The following is a 21853-nucleotide window of genomic DNA, read 5'->3' as shown; positions in this document are numbered from 1 at the left end:
CTCAAGCGGTTGAGGCACCCGACCCCTGGAGAACTTGACCCCTTGTGGCGTTTGGTCCGCTGGTTGTGAGGCCAGAATCAAGCCTCGTTATGCAGTCTTGGCCATAAATGGGTATGGTCTGTAGGGCTACTGATGGGTGAGCAATGGAGCTCTATTTGCCAAGAGGAAGTTATTGTCATATTATTGATGGTTGCTAAGAGAGAAATACGGGCATTCTACGGCGAGCTTCCGATGGTTTTTTAGTTTGCCAAGCGCGGAACATCGACAGCTGATGCAGGGTTTTTTTTTAACGTGCTCCGACGTGTTCGTTGAACATGACAAAAGACGCCTGATGAGAATGGAACCCTTGTATCGTGGTGCCAAGATCACGCAGTTGGTTGGCTCTAGGTAATAGAATCCCACGCCAGAGGCAAAAGCTGAAGAAAGTAGTGAGATGCGAAATGGGGAGGCTCCGCTGCAAAAGCGGAGGTTACAGTGAGGCCTCAGTGACTCTCAGCGAACCCTGTCTTCCATCCAGTGGACAAAGCGATGCTGCAAAACAAAGTGCATCAAGATTGAACCAAGATCCCACAATACGATAAAGTCCAACGCGGATCGCACCCGACAGAAGCAATTCCACCGATGAAGCACAAGTTTTGATTCGATCTAATCGATCAATCAGATTAGATAATGGAAATCTCTGCTTTGCTTGACGCCATCCGAATTGAACCCCCCACTTACAAACCCGGTAACTCGTGCGTTCCAGGCCTGTGCTAACGACAAAGTGGCTGCAGCCGCTGGATCCCTCGCGTTCCGAGAATCTCCAGTCTGTCATTTTCTCTCTGCTTGTTGGTTCCCAATTCCCAATCATCCTAAATGAGCCCGATCTCGGTGGGTTTGGCCACCTGAGAGACCTGATCTTATCTGATGGAAAGTGGATTGCGTCTAATATCCTTCAGTCTAGCCAGAAGCACCCCCTTGCTCTAGACAACTGCTTTAAAATTTTCCCTGTCAATCTAAACTTATAACCGTGTGCTCTTCCCTCCCATGATCTGCTGAGCCTCTCTTTCTTCCTTGTCTTCCCAAAGATTAAGCTTAAATTATATCCTCCTAAAGACAAGATCACCATGGGAGCTCTCGACAAGTTCCTTGGGCGCAAGGGCAATGAGGGTGATGCCACTGAGGCACCCGTCACTGTCACTGCTGCCATGAACGAAAAAGACCAGGAGGCTGGCAAATACCCTGATGAGACTGGCAGCGCCAGCGATGCCGTTACCGAGAACGCGCAGCATGGTGTCAAGGCCGTTGAGGCTACGACTCTGGCCTGGAGCAAGAAGGCTCTTGCTGGTGTCTTCGTTTTGTATGTTTTCGTCTTGTCGCAATTGAAGTCGCGAACTAACGATGTTGCAGCATGTGGTTGATCTACCTCACCAATGGTTTCCAGAGCCAGATCAACTACACTCTTGTTCCCTACGCCAGCAGTGAATGGGAGTCTCACTCTCTCATTCCCGTCATTGGCATTGTAGCCAACTGCATGACTGCCGCTGTCTACATTCCCCTGTCCAAGATCCTCGATATCTGGGGTCGTGCTGAAGGTTTCCTTCTCATGGTCACTTTTGCTACCATTGGTATGGCCATGATGGCCGCTAGTCGCAACCTCGCCACCTACTGTGCCGCTACCGTAAGTCATCTCCGGTCCCTCGCAACAACACACACTTACTAATTGCCCTGAAGGTCTTCTGGCAGGTCGGCTGGTCTGGTCTCACCTACAGCATTGACGTTATCACGGCCGATTCCACACAGCTCAAGAACCGAGGTCTTGCGTACGCCTTCACCTCTTCTCCATACATGATCACTGCCTTCGCTGGTCCCAAGTCTGCCGAGGCCTTCCTCCGAAACGGTGATCAGTGGCGATGGGGCTTTGGAACATTCTCCATTGTCCTTCCCGTCGTCGCCATCCCCATGTACGTCCTCCTGAGGTTCAACCTTCAGAAGGCCAAGAAGCAGGGTCTCCTTGTCAATGAGTCTAGCGGTCGATCTTTCTTGGAGAACATCAAGTGGGGACTCATTGAGTTCGATGCTGCTGGTGCTTTCTTGTTCGCTGCTGGTCTTGTCATCTTCCTCCTTCCCTTCTCCATCGCTAGCAGCGCCCCCAAGGGTTGGGACACCCCCTACATCATTGCGATGATCATTCTGGGTGTTGTTCTTCTGGCCATCTTTGGTGCTTACGAGCGCTATGTTGCCCCTAAGCCATTCCTTCGCTTCGAGCTCCTTACCAGCCGCACCGTTATCGGTGTCTGCCTTCTGGACTTTGTCTACATGATCGCCTACTACTGCTGGAACAGCTACTTCACCTCGTTCCTCCAGGTGGTCAACAACCTACAACCCTCTACAGCTGGTTATGTCAACAACACCTTTGAGATCGTCTCTGGTGTCCTCCTCTTCATTGTTGGCTATGCCATGCACAAGACCGGACGCTTCAAGTGGATTCTGTGTGTCGGTATTCCCCTGTACATGTTTTCCCAGGGTCTCATGATCTACTTCCGTCGCCCTGGTCAATCCATTGGCTACCTCATTATGTGTGAAGTCTTCATCTCAATCGCTGGCGCTACCTTTATTCTTTGCATGCAAGTCGGTGTCCTCGCTGCCGTCGAGCATCAGTATGTCGCTACCGCTCTGGCTACCCTTAGCGTCACTGGCAACATTGGATCTGCTGTTGGCAGCACCATCTCTGCCACCATCTGGACCAACACCTTCTATAAGAAGCTCGCCGAGTATCTTCCTGAGTCTGCTCAGGCTGATCTCGACGCCATTTACGAGTCCCTCGACTCCCAGCTCCTCTATGAGATGGGCAGCCCCGAGCGTCTTGCGATCCAGAAGGCTTACGGTTATGGCCAGGCTCGCATGCTTGCTGCCGGAACTGGCATTATGGCTGTCGCTCTTATCTCGCTGTTCTTGATCAAGAACTACGATCTCAGGAAGATCAAGCAGACCAAGGGTACTGTCTTCTAAAAGACTGGAATGTCTTAGACGATACGGTCAGATTGATCCCAAATAAAATTATGGTGGAAGAGTAATGCTATATGATGTTATATACCTAGTAACTAACAGACAATTGTAATAAATGATGATGGCATTATGGCCTCAACAGAATGGTAGTATTTGCCTTGATATTTATATCTCTGGGTTTCAGTAACAAGTGAAAATTGGTTGCGATCTTGTTTCGACCGGTGACTTGTCGCCGAGCAGCCGCCCGAATGGTATCCAGTCCATGATTTGAAGTAAGCTGAGACATACGTTGAAGGCAAACGTATTGTTGACGAGCTACGCGGCAATTGAATGAACTGTAATTTGCAGCACCGGAGCATTTGTAATTACTGAAGCATGACCTTCTGATGTCTCTGACAGACGGGCCCCGATTGAAGTGTTCACAACCAGACCAACACTGTGCAAATACCGGATCGACAGCATTATTCGCGAAGAGTTTGCACCATTTGCGCACTTACATGCGCTAATATCAATTAAAATATATCAAGTGTATCTTCATCTATGTTCAGATTTTGCCGAGAATGAACTGCATAAGTCCCTGCTGAAGACCCGTCACTGCAACACTTCCGTGATCCTCGCCCTCAAACTCACGAGTCCAGATCTTCTTGACACTCGGGCAATCCTTCAGTCGCGACACCAAAGCTGTTGCGCTTGGTTTCATCTTGTCGTCCTCGGCACAGTTCTGTCTCTTGTACCACTTTTCGTCATCATCGTCAGGATCCCTCACCAATTCTGACTTGCCGGTGCCCCATGTAAGAGCCAGCGAAAATGGAGGGTCGACGGGCTTGTCGCGTGCGAGAAAAGCAGTCTCACGTTCGCGAATTAAAAAGTCCTTGTTCCACCAAATGACAGGGCTGGCAGCGATATAAGTGTTGAAGAGCTCTGGTTGAGTGAACATTGTGTTGAGGGTGAAGATGCCGCCATATGAATGGCCAAAGAGAGCCTTGCGACCGGTGTGAAGATTCGCCTTGGGGAAGAGTTTGTCTTCAACGTAGGGCATCACATCGGCTTTGATCCACTCGAGAAACTCATTGGCTTCACCAAATGAGATGTCTGTACGAGGCTTACCGTATCTGTCGAGCGGCATGTCGTACTCATCGGCGGGTGGTGTAAGATCCGGCCCACGACGGAAGTCGTAGACATATTTACTGGGCGGGTATCCAATGCCCACCACGACAGTCCTTGTGCTATTCAAGTATTCCAATCGACGAGAAACATCAACGGCTGTGAAGAAATAGGCATTGCCATCAACAAGGTAGCTGTGTGGTAATTAGGTATGGCTTTTTTGGGATAAGGTCAAGCACTACTCACACCAGATTGACCACTTCATTCTCAGAGGCAACGCGATCTTCACCCCAGCACAAAGGCCATGCTACTTGCACGAGGTAGTCTCCCCTCTTGGTCTTGGCAAGCCACTCGAGAGTATTAGGGACACGAGCGTGCCCATGGCTATGATCGGTAGTCATTGTTTTGTTATGGATGTGAATAAGACTTCTTGGTGTTTTTATCGACAATAGTGGGCGGGCGCGAGTGAGACAACGCAGCATGACATGCAGTGACAGCAGACTAAGGTAAGACGAGTCAGTGACTGGACTGGACTCAAGATCTGATAAACAGAGAAAAAGATCTGATAAAAAACGCGCATTTACTTATGGGTCCTTTATGGCGTCAGTGCGACAGCGGTATCGGATCAGGGCTTCGGGCGGCTATGTTCGGCAGAACCCACGGACAATTTACCATTTGACACGAATCAATGCAACGGTGTCGGCATCAAGACAAGAGTTATTCTACCGCTGATACTGCCATAGAGTGATGCACAGTGGTAGAGTGGTGGTCCCCATGTTGCCAATCATCTGCCAAGCTGACAATGACCCGCGACAGCTCGCTGGCGGAAGCACGCTGCTTCTCAGTCACCGGTGAACTACTAGAGACAATGAATGGCACTAGGGGTAGCAGTCTATTCAGTTGTCCGTATATATGCCAAGTTGGAAGTTTGGTAGTACAAGATTGCTATGGTGAGCAATGCCTCTAAAGCCACGCACGGCGATGCCGACGCGTAACACTTCAATACTCACGTCTAAACCAACGTTATGACAGCTGGCTAGTCGCAAATCAAGAATTCAAAAAGACTCAGTCTATATATCTTGGTACAGCAGAGCAAGAGAGCCAAGGCGCAGGAATGAGTCGCCAGCTTGTTCCTGACCGAGTGAGAAGAACATTGCTTTGAGGTGCCATGCGATTCAAGCCGAGTTCTACAATTCGTAGTCCAATAACCACATCATTCGATATAAAATAAAATGAGGTGCTGTGTGGAAGATTAAGACTTACAGATCTTCAATCTGTCGCTGTCTTGTAGGCCTGCTTCCGAAGTTCTCTCTGTTGCATCAAGCTATCTCTTTGCTTGCGCTAGGGACGGAACTTACAAGCCGAAAGCACGAGCAAACTGACATTGCTTCAATCAACTGGAGTTGACAAAGTATGAAGATCGGAGAATATTGGAACCTCTTGGCCAGTAGGGCTTACTGCAGCCCTATGAAACGGACCCGTAGTATCATCCCAGGACTGGTGCTACCCTCCACCGGTGCCCCTTGACACCCTTGACGGAACTGCATGCACTCATATGCAAGATTGAGGGTCTTGGTACGGGTAGTGATCTTCTTGGAGGTGTGATGGTCCCACAGATGTGTATGGACAGTAGTAGTGTGATGCAGCGAAGCCTGTTCGATACCCTGACTAGGCTGTGTCGCCCGAGCGGTTCCATCGCCATATTCACAGGTGATAATGGAAACCGAGACCCCATGGACTTTCATGGATGGTATTGGAGACGAAACTCCTCTCAATCCGCTTGAAAATGCCGTAGAGTGCATGCCGGTGAATCGTAAGTGCACATGCAAGTCCATATTCTCAACGTCGGAAAACAGGAAGACCAAGTACCCCTTGCGTAATGTCATCGGCAGAGTTTCTCATAATGGAAGATGTGGTATCAATGTATGTAGATTGCACCCATCAGCTGCAGAGGACTTGCGTCGGTGCATACAGATCTCAGGCAAACACTTGTCGCAATGCAGCGACACGGCCAGGACAAGACTTAAGAACTAATTGAAGTCAATACGACTGACTGAGACACAGAAGCTCATATTCTAACTCAATATTTCGCTGTGTCGCCCTTTCAAGCGCATTGGCTCATCTCTTGGTGACTTGTCTAGCGATCACGGTGTGACACTCTGTCATGGTTGCCAAAACGTACAGTGTTTGGCTATGGGCTTGCAAACAACTCCAACAGGCTGGCTATGCTCTCCAATTAGTGAATTGCATCCGAAACGAGTGATTCGCCATGTATACAACAGACAATCGAAGAACAAGTCTGGGTTGATCGTGAGGCGATGGATTTACTAGGGCTCATATTGATGATTGCGACCACTTTTCCTAACTAAAAACCCTTGGTGAGATGGCCGAGTTGGTTATGGCGCCAGGTTAAGGTTAACCTTAACACCAATTTCCTGGTGGAGCAATCCTCCTGGGTTCGAGTCCCAGTCTCATCAGTTTCTTTTGCCGTTCGCAGTGAATCGTTTTCATTTTGCCAGTCAAATGAAGCGATTGATTCAGGTTGCGATCCAATGTCGGTGGCATGAGCAAACTTTATCGCCTGGGCGCTTACCCGAGCCGAGCCGAGGAGGGGAACTCAACGACAACTACAGGGCTCTTAGTGGCCATAGACCACTGAAGGCCCCGTAACTTACGCGCAGCAGTTGAGTCGTTCATTGTTTTTCGCGACGTCATCAGGATCATGAACATACACCGCATCGTGAATAGCTGGAGACAGTTACTTGTCCGATACTAATAGTCACATGCGCAATTGAACCAAACTTGTCAAGTCAATCATGTTCGTTTGAAGAAACAGACTCATTTTAGAGTCATCAAGATGGTCTATCTGAGAAGCTGTCCTGAGACAATGGTTTAAAGTTTGTACATAGTAATGAGATCTTAATCGATCCGCCTTCGTGACATTTCCGCTTTTGTTCTAATGCCGTCCTTCTACAGGCGACGGTGGTGGCGGCGCTGTCGCATAGACCTCTTGCACTTGGAAGGCCTCTTGGTAGCGACGGGAGTGCTGATGGGAGTAGTAGCAACGGGGACAGTGCCGTTGCTGGGAACAACAGGGCTGGAAGTACCGTTTCCGCCACCGAGGATCTTAGAAGCAGCGTGCTCAGCAGCGACCATGATGATGGCCTGGGTGTTGCCAGTAGGAAGATCAGGGTGGATGGAACCGTCAACGACGAACAGGTTCTCGGTGCCCCAGACCTTGGTGTCAGTATCGACAACGCTGGTACCATCGTTCTCAGTACCCATGATGGCAGAGCCAACAAAGTGAGAACCGCTGACGTACTCGGCCATGAGACTCTCGGCGGTAGCGTTGCTGGCGATACTGAGGGTGCTGTTGGGCTTGGATGCAAAGCTGATGAGCTTGTTCATGAAGCTCTTGACAGCCTCCTTGTCGCCTGCAGTCTTGAGGTAAGGCTCGCCGACAAGTTTGGTAGCACCAGAGCTGGTGACGGTAAGAGAACCGCTGGAGGTAGCACCGTGAGTGAGGTAGACCTTGACCTTGACAGCATCATCACCAGCAGCGGCGCAGGTACCCTGAACGTATCGCTCAACACCATCGGAGCCTTTGACAGTGTCCCAAAAGATGAAGCGCTGGCCAGACTGAGCAAGAAGACCGTCACCCTGGGCGAAAAGATCAATGTTGGTCTGGCTAGGCTTGGTGAAGTCCGTCTCCGTGAGAGCTGACATGGGCTGCTTGGTCTTCATCTTGACGGTGAAGATAGGGTGGTCCTTGAGGTTCTCTCCGACGGGGAGGTCGAGCCACTGATCCTTGGCAGGCATCGTGAGGCGCTGGCTTCCACTAGCAACGGCCTCAATCTGCTCAGAAGGACCGATACCAGAGTTGACGAGAAGGCGGGGAGTGGCTAGAGAGCCGGCGGCAAGGACGACGGCACCGTTGGCCTTGAGGTTGATGATCTGGCGGGTAGAAGGACCGGACTGGACCTCAATACCGGTGACAGCCTTGCCCTCGCGAATGACACGGAGGACCTTGGTGTTGAGCTGGAGCTTGAAGTTGTTGTTGGCCTGAGCAAGAGGGAGGTAGTCACGGACGGGACCCGCGCGGAGACCGTCGTTGACCATCAGAGGAGGGTGAGTGAAGACTGATTTCTTCTTACTAGGCTCCTCAATGGCATCAACCTCGGTGAAGCCGTTGCTAGAGAAGAACTTGGAGAGAACGTTCCAAGCGCCCTGGTCAACTCGCTTGCCATCCTTGGTAGGGCTGGTGGTACCGGGGGTGCGCTCGTAGAGCTTGTTGGCGGAGCTCTCAACATCCTGCCACTTCCAGCCAGTAGGCCACTTGTCGTCAAAGTCAGCAGGCTGGGGGCGGACAAACATCATGGCGTTGATGACGCTTGAGCCACCGAGAATGCAACCAGCCATGCTGGCAGTGTCAGTGCAGTAGGCAGAGGTATCCTTGGCGGTAGTGAGGTAGTAGGCCATGGAAGGAACATCGTACTGAGTGACGGTGTCGTTCCAGTCCATGGTAGAGCGGCCACCAGACTCGTAGAAGGAGGCCTTGCCCTGCTCAAGAAGAAGAACAGACTTCTTGGACTCGACGAGACGCTCAGCAACAATGAGACCGGCAGTACCACCACCGACAACAATGTAGTCGTAAGTAGCGTTGGAGACGATGGTGGTGAAGTTGCCAGGGTTGGAACCAGTGCTGCCTCCAGGGCTGGTAACAGGAGTAGTGGCATCGGAAGCAAGCTTGGCCCAGGTCTCAAAGTCGGCAGACTGAGCAGCGGCAGTGTCAAGAGAGTAACCGCCGAAGCCAGCGCCGTGGTAGTTGAGAGCACCAGCAGCATCGGTGGGGTCGTCAAGAGCAATGGTGCTCATAGCAAAGCTGAGAACAGCGTTGGTATCGGCAGCCTTGAAGGTGGTACCATCGGTCTTGATGCAACCCTCGCAAAGGAAAGTGAAGGTGAAAGAGTCAGTGCCGACCTTGGTGCCCTTCTCGATGGGCTTTATAGAGACGGTGTCGTCGTCAAGAACGGCGGGGTTGGTGTATCCATCAGCCTGGCGAACTGAGGTAATGACCTTGCCATCGTTGGGCCAAGCAACAACGAGAAGCTTCTTGGTCATGGTAGATCCCATACCAACGGATCCATAACCCTCGGAGATGGGAACGGTCATCTGACCAATGAAGTCGGTGCTGGGGTTCTTGGGAAGAGCAATACCGAAGGAGAACTTGCTGCTCTTGTCGGTATACTGCTGGAAGGTAATTCCGGTATCGGCATCCTTGTACTCGACTGATTCGGCCGAGACGGCCTGGTACATCAGCGCCGCTGATGAAAGGAGTGTTGAGAAACGCATGTTGGCGGTGTTTCAGTAGTGAAGACTGTATATATCGAAGGATCGTCGGGAAAGAATGTACGAATAGTGAAATAAAAGCTACAAACAAAGAAACGAATGGACAATGTTGGCAGCCAGTGCCTGTAAAGAACGAAAATAATACGAAAAAGAAAGATAGACCAAACAAGATGGTATGATCAAGGCCATATCCAAGGTGAGATGTCGGTTCATTATATATAAATCTCCCATCAAGTGCCGGCGCCGGGTATGGAAATTCGCTTCCGAGTGCTCGGGACAGGTTTTGCAAACAAGAGAGACAACATTGGTGGCTTAATTGTTGCACGGGCAATATTCGCTTTCATTGTGGATGAGGGTAGCTAGGTCTTGCATTCGCCGAGTGTGGAGATCGGCGAAGCCAGCATCAGGTGAGGTTATGCTGCGCTGTTTGAGATATCCCAAGACGTCGAGTTGTAAATGCTTCTTGTCCTTTCTCTTATTGGCTGTGGATCTGGTTTCAGGTCGCGGGACAGATCCCCTAACAAGGCAACAGAGCCACGGTGGGCCCGAGTCTATATATTTGAAACGGCCTTTATCGTCCAAGCTTGTGAGAAACCGTTTCATTTCAGTGGTTTTTAGCCTTAAATTTTGTTTAATTGAGCTAGGATAGACGCGTCAATTGGTGCAGCTGAGTATAATCTGCATGGGTAGAGTGTAAATGACTCGTAACGAAACGGGTAGCGAAACGACTCTGCCTCATTTAGACAACAACAGATAACACTATGCAAGGATTTAAATCTCCACCTGTCAAACCTTACAATTCTTCCACTGCCCACTTCCCGTTCTCTTAAACTCTTATCCAGACTTTTCATTCATCACCTTATGTCTTGGGTTCGCTCTTCACCAGCAGCAATCCATTCCCTGGCCTTGGCCTCATCTCGCGGCTTGAAACCGACCTTGAAAGGCTTAGGGTCCGTTGTCAGCGAAGTTGGGTTGGCGTTGCACTCGATGCAATCCATGACGGGGAAATCCTTTTTGTCCTTGGGAGGGAGAATCTCGAAAGCGGTGATGAGGCGGATGAAAGCTGTGTAGAGCTCGCGGTTTGCAAGGTGAGAGCCCGCGCACATTCGTGATCCAGCACCATAAGCGTAGTGAGGCGTTCCAACCTCCTTGTCGTCGATGTATCGCTCAGGGTTAAACTCATAAGGATTCGCGAATCGTGATTCATCATAGTCTGCGGCGTAGGCGTTCTAAGTCTCCGATTAGCTGTATGTTCCAGCGCTATATACACAGGGCTGTCTCACCATGAAAAACTTGGTTCCTGCAGGGATCACGGCACCCTGGTAGGGGATATCCTTGATGCTTTCCCGAGGCAGGCAGATAGGAATAACGGTCCAAAATCGCAAGATCTCCTTGACGAGGGCTGTGACATAGGGAACCTTCTCTTCCACGAGGCATCGTTCCCAGGCTTCACCGTTGGGGTAGACTTTGTAGATCTCCTTGAGGGCCTTGGCTTGAATCTTCTGACCGTGCTCGGTTGCGAGGTATGCGATGCCCATGATCACGTTACCTGGAACTGTGTCCAGACCAGCAGAAACCATAGTGAGGCAGATAGACTTGATCTCGGCTGTTGATTCGTTAGCGAAATTGCTTTACGGCGCGCATCTTACTCACCATCGTTCAACTTGGCGGTGGGGTCCTTCAGAATGTTTCCAGTGATACAAGGCTTATCTGTACCGTTGTCGATTCTGCTCTTGAGATTGGCCAGGAGATCAGACAGATACTTGTCACGGCGCACTCTGAATTCCTCAGCCGATGAGTTTTGAGCTCCCCAAAGTCGAAGCAGCGGAACATAATCCTGCCAGTTGTTGCTAGTAGATCTGAAGTTGGAAATCTCGCGCTCAACGTAAGTGATTTCGTGGAGAAGCTCAGAGTTGACGTCGCCATCGATGCGGAAGCCGTAGTTCAAAGTCAAAGAAGTGTTGAGCGCAAATCGGGCAAAGTAGGGCGATGGGTCAAGGTCCTTGCTTCCGTCCTTACAATCGTCAAGAAGTTCCTTGATGCTGACGAGAGATTCGAGGTCGAGAATTGGCATGTAAGATTGAACAGCAGGGCGGTTGAGGGCAGTGGCGGCGGCCTTCCGGCGGTTCTTGCAGGACTCATCCCATGGTGAAGTGCCGATAGTGAAGCCTTGAGATGAAGAAACAACTGAGTGGAATGTGTGAAACATGGGGCGGGAGATGAGTGCAGACTGGTGGGTGATCCAGAAATGCTTCACGGCCTCATAAGAGTTGACATAGATGACTCGCTGCGATGGTCAGAATTGAATATGAAAAACGACATGGATTCTCACCTTGGTTCCCAGACGTGTCTGAAAGACAGGTCCGTACTTCTTGGCCCATTTCTGTGCAACTCTGGCATGGTCCGTCCCCAACTGAATCAAGTTTCCGAAAAGCGGTACACCAGGAATTTCGGGGATACCCTTGATCTTTGGCTGATCAGTCGAATTGGCCAACTTGTACAATACGTACAGGCCGACGAGAATAGCGAGGTAGATGACTTGATCAGACATGGTTGCTCGTGGAGATCAAGTCCAAGCGGGGGAAAGATAACTCTCTGTGTTGCAATGACATGGTAACGTGCAGTCCCGTCTGTAGGCTTTTTATACGCAAGATGAGCAACGTGACATGTTTCCCCTCAGCTGCGCTGCTCGGGATCTGCAAAGAAACCCCAAGTCTTGATAACCGAATAAGCGGGGGAGCCGTGTGCCGAATCCCATCATGGCCTTTGTTAAGCAGGCCTCAATTGGGCTGCCTCGAGTCGCACGCGGGAAGTTTGGGTTTGGCTTGATACTTATTGTCGGCTATCCATTCATCGGGCCAAACCTGAAGAGGGAATTAGAGGAGAAAAGGACTCGATTCTTCGGAAATACTGCTCAATTGCTTGATATAATTCGGAAATATTTCCGAGCCATCTCGAGAATCCCACAAGATCCACTAGCGCCCTCATGATGCGTCACCAGTGCATGATCTGACTGACTCCTCCATGAGGAGATACTATCGTCGGGCTCCACATTTTCACTGTCGGAAAATCTTCCGAGATAATAACATGTCTTGTCGCCTATTGTTGTGTGTCACAACAATGCCCTTTAACAATTGAACAACTATTCTGACGAATCAAGACTCATGGACTCGCCATTGAATTGACTTTTGCAACACGTCATCAGCCTATCAAATACCCGAGACAGCGTTGCAACCAAAGTATTCACAACCTTAGCTTGTAGCGCAGGGTTTAACGGTTGAAAAATGCAGCACAATTTTCTAACAAACAAAAAGGGCAGAAACAAACATATGAACTGCCTCCGTACTTGAAGAAATAAAACCCCCTTCTATCAGTTTGACTAAATGCGATTTTGGCTCGCGCAGCCTACGTGTTTGAGCTCTGCGAAGGCAACCGTGTGGCTGATTATAAGAGCCGAATGCACTCGGATGTTAGGATATATCAAGTGGCTAGACCCGGTTTATCGAAACAACAACGGTCTTGTTGACCAATGGCGAACCAAAGGAAGGAATAGTGAAACGCCTTCTTCGCGAGAACACACAATTGTTCGTACCATATATCTCGGATGTCAGTTGAGTAGCTCTTCACTTCGCTGATTTGCAGCGGGCTCTGATCCATGTCCCGGGTCATAAATCTCAGCAAGACCGACATAGGTCGGGAACTGAGCTGAAGACGCATCTATAAAAGTGACTTCTCTATGGATCAACATGAATTGCAACAACAATCACTCATCCATTTATTACAACCTCCATCTTGCAAGCAGTCACTATGTCCGTCGCCTTCGACCTCGCAAAGCCCAACAGGACCATTCACATTGGTGTTATTCTGATGAACAGGTGAGTGAGCAGAATCAACTCCCTTGACGAACCCCGGTTCACATGTTTCCAGCGAGACCGAGATTCTCGACGTCGCTCCCATTGACTTTTTGTACGGACTCTCCAAGAAAGCATGGAAGAGCAGCTTTGAAAGCGTTGCGCCTGCCAAGCTCGAATCTGAGACAATGGATATGGAATTTCATTGGGTTCATGAGAAGGGGACCGGTTCGCCCTGTATCTTGACAAGCGGTATCAAGCTTGTGGCTACGGTATGTCCCCTTGACAATTGAACTCGTGCCGTTGTGCTGATACGGAAAGGATTCTTTCGACACTTGCCCTCCGCTGGATATTGTTCTCATGGGCGCGAACACTGCTCAATACACACCCAATGAAGCTGAGCTTGCCTTTGTTCGCAAAGCCTACGACGAATGCTCTGCTTTCCTCTCCATCTGTGGCGGTGTCCTCGTTCCTCTGCAAGCCGGTATTTTGAACGGCAAAACCGCAACTGGCCCGATTATTATGCTCGACAGTGTCCGGAAACAAGCCCCAGAGGTCAACTGGGTTACCAAGCGCTGGGTCAGAGACGGAAAACTGTGGACAAGCGGTGCGTTGCTCAATGGTACGGATATGATGACGAATTTCATGAAGTATTACTGGGGCGGTGAAGGTGGTTTCGTTGACTTTTTAAGCAAGCTTGGTGCTTGGCCTGATCGCGATATTGATTATAAGGATACTGATTTCACGGGGCTTCTGTGATGTGCACTTATGTGCATGTTTCGGGTGGTCGATGTGAATGGTGGAGAGTAGCGAAGCCGTTGAACATTTTGGACGTTGGAATAGTTCTGAAATACAGTCTCTGCCATGTTGCTTGGAATAAACTAGTACCTCAAACGGCCGATGAATGTTTAGTCAGTTGCTCAAATATTGCGCAATCTTCAGGCAATTCTCACATCATCAGGTGCTACGCCAGCTCTATCGAATATCAGGCTCTAGGGTACCTACCGAGCGTGCATATCGCGAGTACACGCTCACTAGCCCATGCCAGCGCGTTTTTTGCACCCTGATAGATAGTGGCGAAGTGTTTGCAGATTAGCGCTGGACCCTTTGTGCCCCTCCAAGCCCCTCCATCACTAGCCACATCGGTGAGGGCTCCAGGACCCTTTTTCTCAATGGCAGAATGTGATTGGCTGTTAGCTGCACAGCTCCGTCGATCTTGGGTCACTCAAGGGAGAGAGGTCCCCACTGAAATCTCTGTTGCTTCGATCCGAGAGTTAAGATCTGTTAGCATTCTAGCAGCAGAGCTAAAAGCGACGCGGTTTGAGCAGGTCATACACGATCTGACCTGGGCGCAAAGACGCACTTATACGTAGCAGAAATTAAATAATCATCGTAAAGAAAACAATTAATCAGGGAAACTAGATAATCAGCTAAGCCTGATCGATGAAAGGGAGGCTGAGACACTACGTCATGATAACAGGCAACTGTTTTTTAGAGCGCGAGCTCAAGCTCCTCCTGCTGCATTAGTCTACCCCAGTCACGTGGGCGGCTGGAAAAGAAAGAGGGGAAACTTGTGGCTTGAGGGCTATATAACGCACCGCGCCGTCTGACAATTGCATTTTCCTTCAAATCGTCACTATTTTCGCGTCGAAATCACTAGTCCCTCACCATGTCCAAACTCTTTGTCGGGTAAGTCGCGAGTATTGATTACGATGATTTCCAGCTGATTTGACGTCTCCAGCGGCCTCGCCTGGGCCACAACCAGCGACTCTCTCCGCGCCAAGTTCAGCGAATTTGGTGAGGTAACTGACGCCGTAAGTACTCCTTCGCGCGCGCGTCCCGCGTTTCAAGATGCTGACTGGATTATCTCTTAGATTGTCATGACCGACCGTGAGACCGGCCGATCAAGGGGATTCGGATTCGTCACCTTCAGCGCCCAAGAGGAGGCTCAAGCCGCCATCAACACGATGAACGAGCAGGAGTGAGTCACACACAGCGACGCCGCATAAGCACAGAAATGATTCTAATGCAACGATTCCAGGTTCGAGGGTCGCCAGATCCGCGTTAGCGAGGCCAACCAGGGTGGTGGTGGCCGCGGTGGTGGCCGAGGTGGTTACGGCGGCGGCGGCGGCTACGGCCGTGGCAGCGGTGGTGGTGGATGGAGAGATTAAGTCCCTGCATTTTCTTGATTGAGGACGGCTGAGTTTTATGATTCCCTCTCGGTTGGCACGATGGACACGGGAGAACGCACAAGACTGACGACTGCTGCAAAGCATTGCAGCGGATATGGGTTTCGCGAAGAAAACAATTCATAGCAATACACTCGGATCACACCATTAAATAATCCTCCATTGTCTCTTGCGTACATGTAGTCTTTGACTTTGATGTAGTGGCGAAGCAAGCTGCATGGTTCCCGTTGGAGCCGCAACGGTAAGTTACGTTGGATCCATAAGAGAGATAGTACCAGAGCTACAAGATACTATAATGCATATAGACTTCATACTATAAGGTTACTACTTAGTCAACGACTCGACACTCAAGCTTGAAAATCTTTACTGTCCGAGTCGGCGTCCAAAGCCCCGAAGGGCCGGGAGAATCTCAGGACTTCAAAGAAATATCACATTGATAATCATACTCTAGACCACCCAAGTCCTTGATCTATACTCCTTGCTTTCCGTTGGGGTTCTGTTCAAGCTTACGAATGATCTTGGCAGGGTTTCCAGCAACTACATGGTAAGGCGGTACATCCTGGGGAAATGTCAGACACTGTGACACAAAAGATGAAGTGCAACAAACCTTGGTGACAACACTCCCTGCACCAACCGTGGAACCAGCGCCGATTGTGATACCCGGGAGAATGGTCACGTTGCCCGCGATCCAGCAATCTTCACCCACGGTGATTGTACCGCCCAGTTCTGGTCCATTTGTGCCATTACGCAGCTCAGGATCCAGAGGATGCGTACCGGAGAAGAAAGAAACGTTTGGTCCGATCAGCGTCCTTGAGCCGATGGTTACTTGGCATGTATCAAGTATTGTGCAGTTGAAGTTGATAAAAACATTGCTTCCTACTTTGATATTCGTGCCGTAGTCGATCCTGATGGGTGCTTCGATCCAGGGATATTCGTGCAACACGTTGTCCTCCTCATCTTCCATTGCTGCAGGTGGAGGTAAAGGGCGGTCGTCGTTTGTTATCCTGAGCTTATGTGAGTAATGATGAGTGAGCCTTTTATGAGGATTGGGCTTACTGTCTCCAGAATTCGGCCATCTCGCGGCGTGTCGGGTCCTCCGCTGCGTTGAGTCGAGTGACAGCTTGCCTGCATCGCTTGCGGGCAGCTACCAAATCGGGTGTGAAAGCGTAGTACAGATCGCCGCGGCGCATGCGGTTGAGGTTGTCCTCCTCGTCGATGTTAAAGACGGTCATTGTAGGACAGAGTGTTTTCGAAGATCTAAGATTATATGGTGACAAAGGGTGATGTAGCGAATGAAATGCAGGTATGTAATAGGCTGAAGACAGTCTTTGCTTCTATGTAGGTTGTTTTTAGGGATAATGGTTGTACAAGCTTCGAATCTCTCATCGATTGAAGACCGGATTGACGAGAGTTAATCGGTGATGAGTGCCGTCGGAATTTCAATGATCCATTCCTAAAATAACCCAAAGTTTGATCGTACTGCCTTTTGACCCTCTTCCTTCTGGATGGGACACGCTAAGACACTGTCGTGATAGTGGGGCGGTCTTTTTGGGACAAACTTAAGCTGCAAACGTTTCTGTCAAACATTTAATGATGATCTGGAATGTCCAATTCTTGCGAGATCGGCGACGACATCGACTTCGAATTGTTTCGAATTGTTTCAATACCTCTGACTCCATTTCGCATTTTTTCATGCCCAAGAAACAGTCGAACCCCAAGCTTTGATAGAGCTTAGGGTTCGATTTCCTGTACCTGAGTTTCTTCTTGGATTTTGAAATCTCTCTTCATGGATTAAAAAACATTGTTTCCATTTCATTAATATCACCATAAAAGAGATGATGCTAACTAAATACGCTCAAAAAGTGTGCCAAGGGCTGGTCCCGATAGTCCCGTCCAAAGAGAAATATCTTCCTAGTTCGCACCAACAATCAACTCACCGAATTCCTGTTCCTCTCTTAACTGCAAAGCCTCTTGGTACACTCTCAGATCTTCTTTCTCTTCACTACTCAAAAGACTTGTCCAAGTGAAGACTTGGTCCTGACACCAGACGTGGAATCTCCGCGGTCTCTTATTCTGGGGGTCATCAAGCATTTCCATCGTCACTAATCGTTCATCATCCCAGATGCCAAAGCCCAAACTCCTGAATGGCCGGAATAGCAAACCTTCACTCAATCTGGGAGTACCTCTGGGGCACAGAAGTGGTCCAGCCCATCTCAAACCCTTACATCCGACTAGAACTTTGTGGCAGTGATAAGTAAAAGCATCATTTGGGTCAACGCAAGGAAACGGGGGTGCCTTCAGCATAACAGCGGGCCATGCGAAGCTTGCAATTTTCTTTGGATGGGGTAGTTGCAGGTGGCTTCCCTCCACTGGTTTGAAACCTGTGTTGAAGAAAACGCTCAAACCCTTATTCACAACATCAGTATCACCAACACAAGAACTTTCATCCGAGCAACCTTCCAAATGTCGGACGTAAAGCAAAGCAGCCCATAAAGGTTCTCGAGCGATCCACAAGCTTGACTTCCTGAGTCCCGACAGGCACGTCTCACCGGATCCCATGTCACGGATTGCCTCAATATCAGAAGCTGACCAGTTCAGTCGCTTTTCAGAAGCAGCGTTACTGAGCTCATAGCACAACTGGAGACACCAAAAGCCGAGGGTGATTCTCTGCATTTCATACCAGGACGCCTCACCGCCCGTGTTGAGCTTGTATGGCTGTCCCCATAATTGGCCATCAGGCCGTCGATTCCAAGGAAGCGTGCCAAGATGGTAGCACTTGTCAGTCAGGTGCTGCGGTTTGGTCGCTTTGATTCTCTCATGAAAGAAGTCAAATGCCTCTCCTGCAAGCAGCTTGATCTTCCGAAAGAGGAACAGCATTTCTCTCGGCGTAATGGAATTGTGATCTCGCATCACATGGGCAAGACGAATGCGTGGGATACAAGATGGCGGACTCGATTGAATATCTGGAACGCGGTCTCCCTGGGCATTCTGAAACGAGGTCGGCATGATGAACTTTGTGATAAAAGTGGCGAGGTTCCTTGCTGGTGGGTTTGTCGCGGAAGAATGCCTGATGAGGGCTACCAGGCGCAGGACGTGTGGGATCCATGGCGTTGTCGCAAGATTCTGTGCTGATGAGTCGAGGACGTTATCAAGAACCTCGGCTCCCAAAGTCCCGTTCAGGAAGTGAAAGATATGCGGCGACGCCTTGGCGACGCTGTATAAGCTTCTGACATCGGGCAAATTGCTGAGTATCGGCGCGATAAGCTCCGGCGGTAAAGTCGCAAAGATGTCCATGTTGACTAGCCCTTGATTGAATGGAGAGTTGAACAAAATTGAGGTCACGATGCTTCATTCATGAAATTACCCCTCAGATGAGTATTGTCAGCATCATCGAGCCTCTCACGTGGCTGGCTGAATTGACTTAAAAGAGCTTATCCGTTGATGCCGGCGTTGACGTGGCTAACCGTGGTCACACGCTAAGACCCCAAATCGAGCAAACGATATCAGGAGCGAATAAGATAGCATCGCCATTGAGGGGCCGCATTGATATGACGTTTTGTTGAAACACCGCCTCTTGGGATATGCTGTGAAACTTGTTTTCCATCAATATACGTAACTGACTACGCGTCGCCAAAGTCCCATAACCAAGATCCAAAGTGAGCGTATGTCTTATAACTGCCAAGAGTACATTGGATCAGCATAGTGCATTTGTGCAAAGTCAGCATGCTGATGCTCCAGCGAATAGAAGGACAGAGAAGCGGCTGCAAGCAGGAGGGCACTTTCATTCCAGTCACAATGACAATCTTTCGACCAGAAACATCCATGTGGCATTGTTGAGCTTCTATGCACTGAGTGGTAAATCAATATCTACAAGTTAAAAAAACACGCTTGGTACAACTTCGTTTCCGCCACCTGAGCTTTCTGAATACCAACATCACTTAACCGCGCTTGATCAAGTCGGCAGCCTATTTTCGTTAGAGATGTGCGATATATAATTTGACGGATAGCTTACCTTCTCAGCGACAGCATAAACAGTAGTCATTGTATGCGTGGCAGGGAGCAAGGGAATGACACTGGCATCGACGATGCGAAGGCCCTTGATGCCGTAAACTCTGAGCTTCTCGTCAACTACACCACCATCACTGCGGCTACCAAGCTTGCAGGAACCTGCGGGATGGAACAGAGTTGATGCGCTACTGCGGATGAACTGTTCAATGTCACTGTCACTTGTGACATTGGCTCCTGGTACAATTTCAAAGGGGTTCAGGGACTTGATTGAGGGTGCAGCTGACAGCTTTCGAGCAAACTTGACACCTTCAGTGAGAATAGCGATATCGAGAGGGTTGCTGAGGAACTCTGGGTTGGCATCTGGAGAGTCGAAGATGTTGGAAGACTTGGCCTTGACGGAGCCTCGAGAGTAGGGGTGCTGGAGACCAAGGATCGAGGTTCCATCGGCCCAAATAATCTCCAGGATGGCTGACTTGGTATCAAGAAGCTTATCGTTGAGAACCTTCTGCTGCTTCTTGTAGCCCTTGACGACTTCGGCGGGTGTACCTGAAGGGAGGAACTTGGAGCCGTCCTGGCTAGCGGCCTGCTTGTGAATGCTCGAAGCGGAGCTTGTGTAGTTGGAGAGAGGGAGGAAAAGAAGGAAGTCACCAGTGGGTGAAGTATAAGGTCCCTTCTTTTGCTGATCGTATTCAGCGCGCGCCTCAGCAGCGAAAGTGGCGTTTCCAGTAAGGTTGCCGGTTTGGATAGGAGCATTGACTAAACACAATCAGCTTCTGACATTCTGTTAACAAAAGCTCGTGACTTACTTGTGCCCACCACGGCGAGTAAGACATGATCGTGGAAGTTCTGGCCAACAGCGGGGAGATCAACAACAACAGGGACGTCGATACTGGAGAGAAGAGCCGAGTCACCGATACCGGAGACCTGCAGGATCTGAGGAGTGTGAATGGCTCCAGCCGCAAGGATGACCTCCTTCTTCGCCTTTACAGTCTTCTTGGCGCTGTCCTTGTTCTTCGCGAACTGCGCGAAGATGATTAGTTACGAACGGTTGCTGTTGTAGGGCAATCGCTTACCTCGACACCAGTAGCCCTCACGGAGCTTCCATTCTTGCTAGTAAGAATGCGAGTAACTTGATTTCCTGGAAGAAGCTGGAGGTTCTTGCGCTGAGAGACAGCGCTGTAGTAGTCCTGTGCAGAGGAGCGAACAACGGTCTTGGGGTTGAGGTTGTGAGGGCAGAAGTATCCTCCAATTGCGCCGCCATTGGCTTGGTCGAAGGCGACGTCGATGTCGAGCTCCTCAGTGGCCTTGACAAGACTTTCTGGAGTTTGTCAGTATTGGTACGGTTGGCGAATTGTGCACCCGGAAAGATGCACTTACTCGTGGTGGGCCAGAAGAAAGGCGAGTAGCTGGAGTGAATGAAGCCTGACGAGCCATGCGCAGAAGGGTCCGTGGTGATGCCGTATTCCTTCTTGATATCGGTAGTCGGTCCAGTGAATTTCTCGTTCTGCGATTCAAGTTAGTCCTGACCTTGTGACTTTGCCAACTATCGCCAACCTTCTTGAAGTAAGGAAGCAGTGTATCCCACTGCCAATCGCTGTTACCCAACTCCGCCCAGCGATCGTAGTCCGCCTTCGAACCGCGATCATAGACCATGCGATTGAGCTTGGTTGAGCCTCCAACGACTTTGCCCAAGGGAATTGAGACGTTGCGTCCATTGAGAGAAGTGGTAGCGGGATATGTCAGATTCCAGTCGTACTTTGTGCCAACAGCACCGCCAGCAAGGCCTGGGATTGTCACGATGTCTTCATTTTTGTCGCTATGCAGAGGTAAGTATTTCATCGTCCGTCAAATATTAGATCTCTTACAAGTCACCAGCTTCAATCACGAGGACAGTCACAGCTGTTGGGGCGTCAGCAAACATGAAGGGTCGATGCAACGGCAGAACGCACCAGGATCCTCCGATAGGCGGTTAGCGACAGTGAGGCCTGAAGCGCCTGCACCAACAATGATATAGTCGTATTCTGTGCGCACACTGGCATCTTGACGTGGGTAAGCAGAGGCAGTTGTCGCATGCAGACAGCTCAGAGCTGCCAGGGTAAGCGCCTGAAATCTAGGCATGGTCAAAATGAGTGACAATGAATGAATGTTTGTATTTTCTAAGGAGACAAATTGGTTGATCAAACTGTACCTGTAAGAGAAGTGATGGGACGAAGACGATCTTATACCCTCCGAGTTTCAGCAAATAAATACCTGATCAGGACTGATACAGAAGGTGTCATTACAATCTACCCCAGAACAGAACGTGCCACTGATGATTCCAAGCATTGGCACTGGGAAACCTGCTTGTTTGTGCAGCCGAATCCC

At 49.8% G+C, this 21853-nt stretch overlaps 9 protein-coding genes, besides 1 other annotated feature; 3 read left to right on the top strand and 6 right to left on the bottom strand.

Moving 5' to 3' along the window:
- Positions 1–1106: 1106 nt before the first annotated feature.
- On the top strand, positions 1107–2991 carry FFUJ_10733 (related to major facilitator MirA; the record flags this gene model as incomplete). XM_023569550.1 has 3 exons in its annotated part: positions 1107–1339; positions 1390–1660; positions 1714–2991. 3 exons carry the CDS (start codon positions 1107–1109, stop codon positions 2989–2991), a joined length of 1782 nt encoding a protein of 593 aa, XP_023436750.1.
- Positions 2992–3532: 541 nt separating this feature from the next.
- Positions 3533–4493, bottom strand: FFUJ_10732 (uncharacterized protein; the record flags this gene model as incomplete). XM_023569549.1 has 2 exons in its annotated part: positions 3533–4286; positions 4339–4493. 2 exons carry the CDS (start codon positions 4491–4493, stop codon positions 3533–3535), a joined length of 909 nt encoding a protein of 302 aa, XP_023436749.1.
- Positions 4494–6469: 1976 nt separating this feature from the next.
- Positions 6470–6569, top strand: a tRNA (tRNA-Leu).
- Positions 6570–7062: 493 nt separating this feature from the next.
- FFUJ_10731 (related to cellobiose dehydrogenase) lies at positions 7063–9444 on the bottom strand (the record flags this gene model as incomplete). The annotated part of the gene is made up of 1 exon (XM_023569548.1): positions 7063–9444. One exon carries the CDS (start codon positions 9442–9444, stop codon positions 7063–7065), a length of 2382 nt encoding a protein of 793 aa, XP_023436748.1.
- Positions 9445–10295: 851 nt separating this feature from the next.
- On the bottom strand, positions 10296–11992 carry FFUJ_10730 (related to O-methylsterigmatocystin oxidoreductase; the record flags this gene model as incomplete). XM_023569547.1 has 4 exons in its annotated part: positions 10296–10670; positions 10725–11047; positions 11095–11728; positions 11774–11992. 4 exons carry the CDS (start codon positions 11990–11992, stop codon positions 10296–10298), a joined length of 1551 nt encoding a protein of 516 aa, XP_023436747.1.
- A 1256-nt stretch (positions 11993–13248) lies between these two features.
- FFUJ_10729 (uncharacterized protein) lies at positions 13249–14051 on the top strand (the record flags this gene model as incomplete). XM_023569546.1 has 3 exons in its annotated part: positions 13249–13316; positions 13369–13564; positions 13614–14051. 3 exons carry the CDS (start codon positions 13249–13251, stop codon positions 14049–14051), a joined length of 702 nt encoding a protein of 233 aa, XP_023436746.1.
- Positions 14052–14961: 910 nt separating this feature from the next.
- Positions 14962–15463, top strand: FFUJ_10728 (related to glycine-rich RNA-binding protein; the record flags this gene model as incomplete). XM_023569545.1 has 4 exons in its annotated part: positions 14962–14981; positions 15034–15106; positions 15167–15273; positions 15334–15463. 4 exons carry the CDS (start codon positions 14962–14964, stop codon positions 15461–15463), a joined length of 330 nt encoding a protein of 109 aa, XP_023436745.1.
- A 487-nt stretch (positions 15464–15950) lies between these two features.
- FFUJ_10727 (related to maltose O-acetyltransferase) lies at positions 15951–16713 on the bottom strand (the record flags this gene model as incomplete). XM_023569544.1 has 3 exons in its annotated part: positions 15951–16040; positions 16089–16485; positions 16538–16713. The coding sequence occupies 3 exons, from the start codon at positions 16711–16713 to the stop codon at positions 15951–15953; spliced, it is 663 nt and encodes a 220-aa protein (XP_023436744.1).
- A 679-nt stretch (positions 16714–17392) lies between these two features.
- FFUJ_10726 (uncharacterized protein) lies at positions 17393–18775 on the bottom strand (the record flags this gene model as incomplete). Its single annotated transcript, XM_023569543.1, has 1 exon — positions 17393–18775. The coding sequence occupies one exon, from the start codon at positions 18773–18775 to the stop codon at positions 17393–17395; it is 1383 nt and encodes a 460-aa protein (XP_023436743.1).
- Positions 18776–19419: 644 nt separating this feature from the next.
- FFUJ_10725 (related to alcohol oxidase) lies at positions 19420–21607 on the bottom strand (the record flags this gene model as incomplete). XM_023569542.1 has 8 exons in its annotated part: positions 19420–19446; positions 19494–20245; positions 20296–20509; positions 20563–20807; positions 20867–20993; positions 21044–21305; positions 21355–21388; positions 21439–21607. 8 exons carry the CDS (start codon positions 21605–21607, stop codon positions 19420–19422), a joined length of 1830 nt encoding a protein of 609 aa, XP_023436742.1.
- Positions 21608–21853: the final 246 nt, after the last annotated feature.

The sequence above is a fragment of the Fusarium fujikuroi genome, chromosome FFUJ_chr10 (genome assembly GCF_900079805.1).
Source record: "Fusarium fujikuroi IMI 58289 draft genome, chromosome FFUJ_chr10".
Classification (NCBI taxonomy): Eukaryota; Fungi; Ascomycota; class Sordariomycetes; order Hypocreales; family Nectriaceae; genus Fusarium; species Fusarium fujikuroi.
Note: the sequence above shows the minus strand (reverse complement) of the source record. Positions and strands in the feature narration are given on the sequence as shown.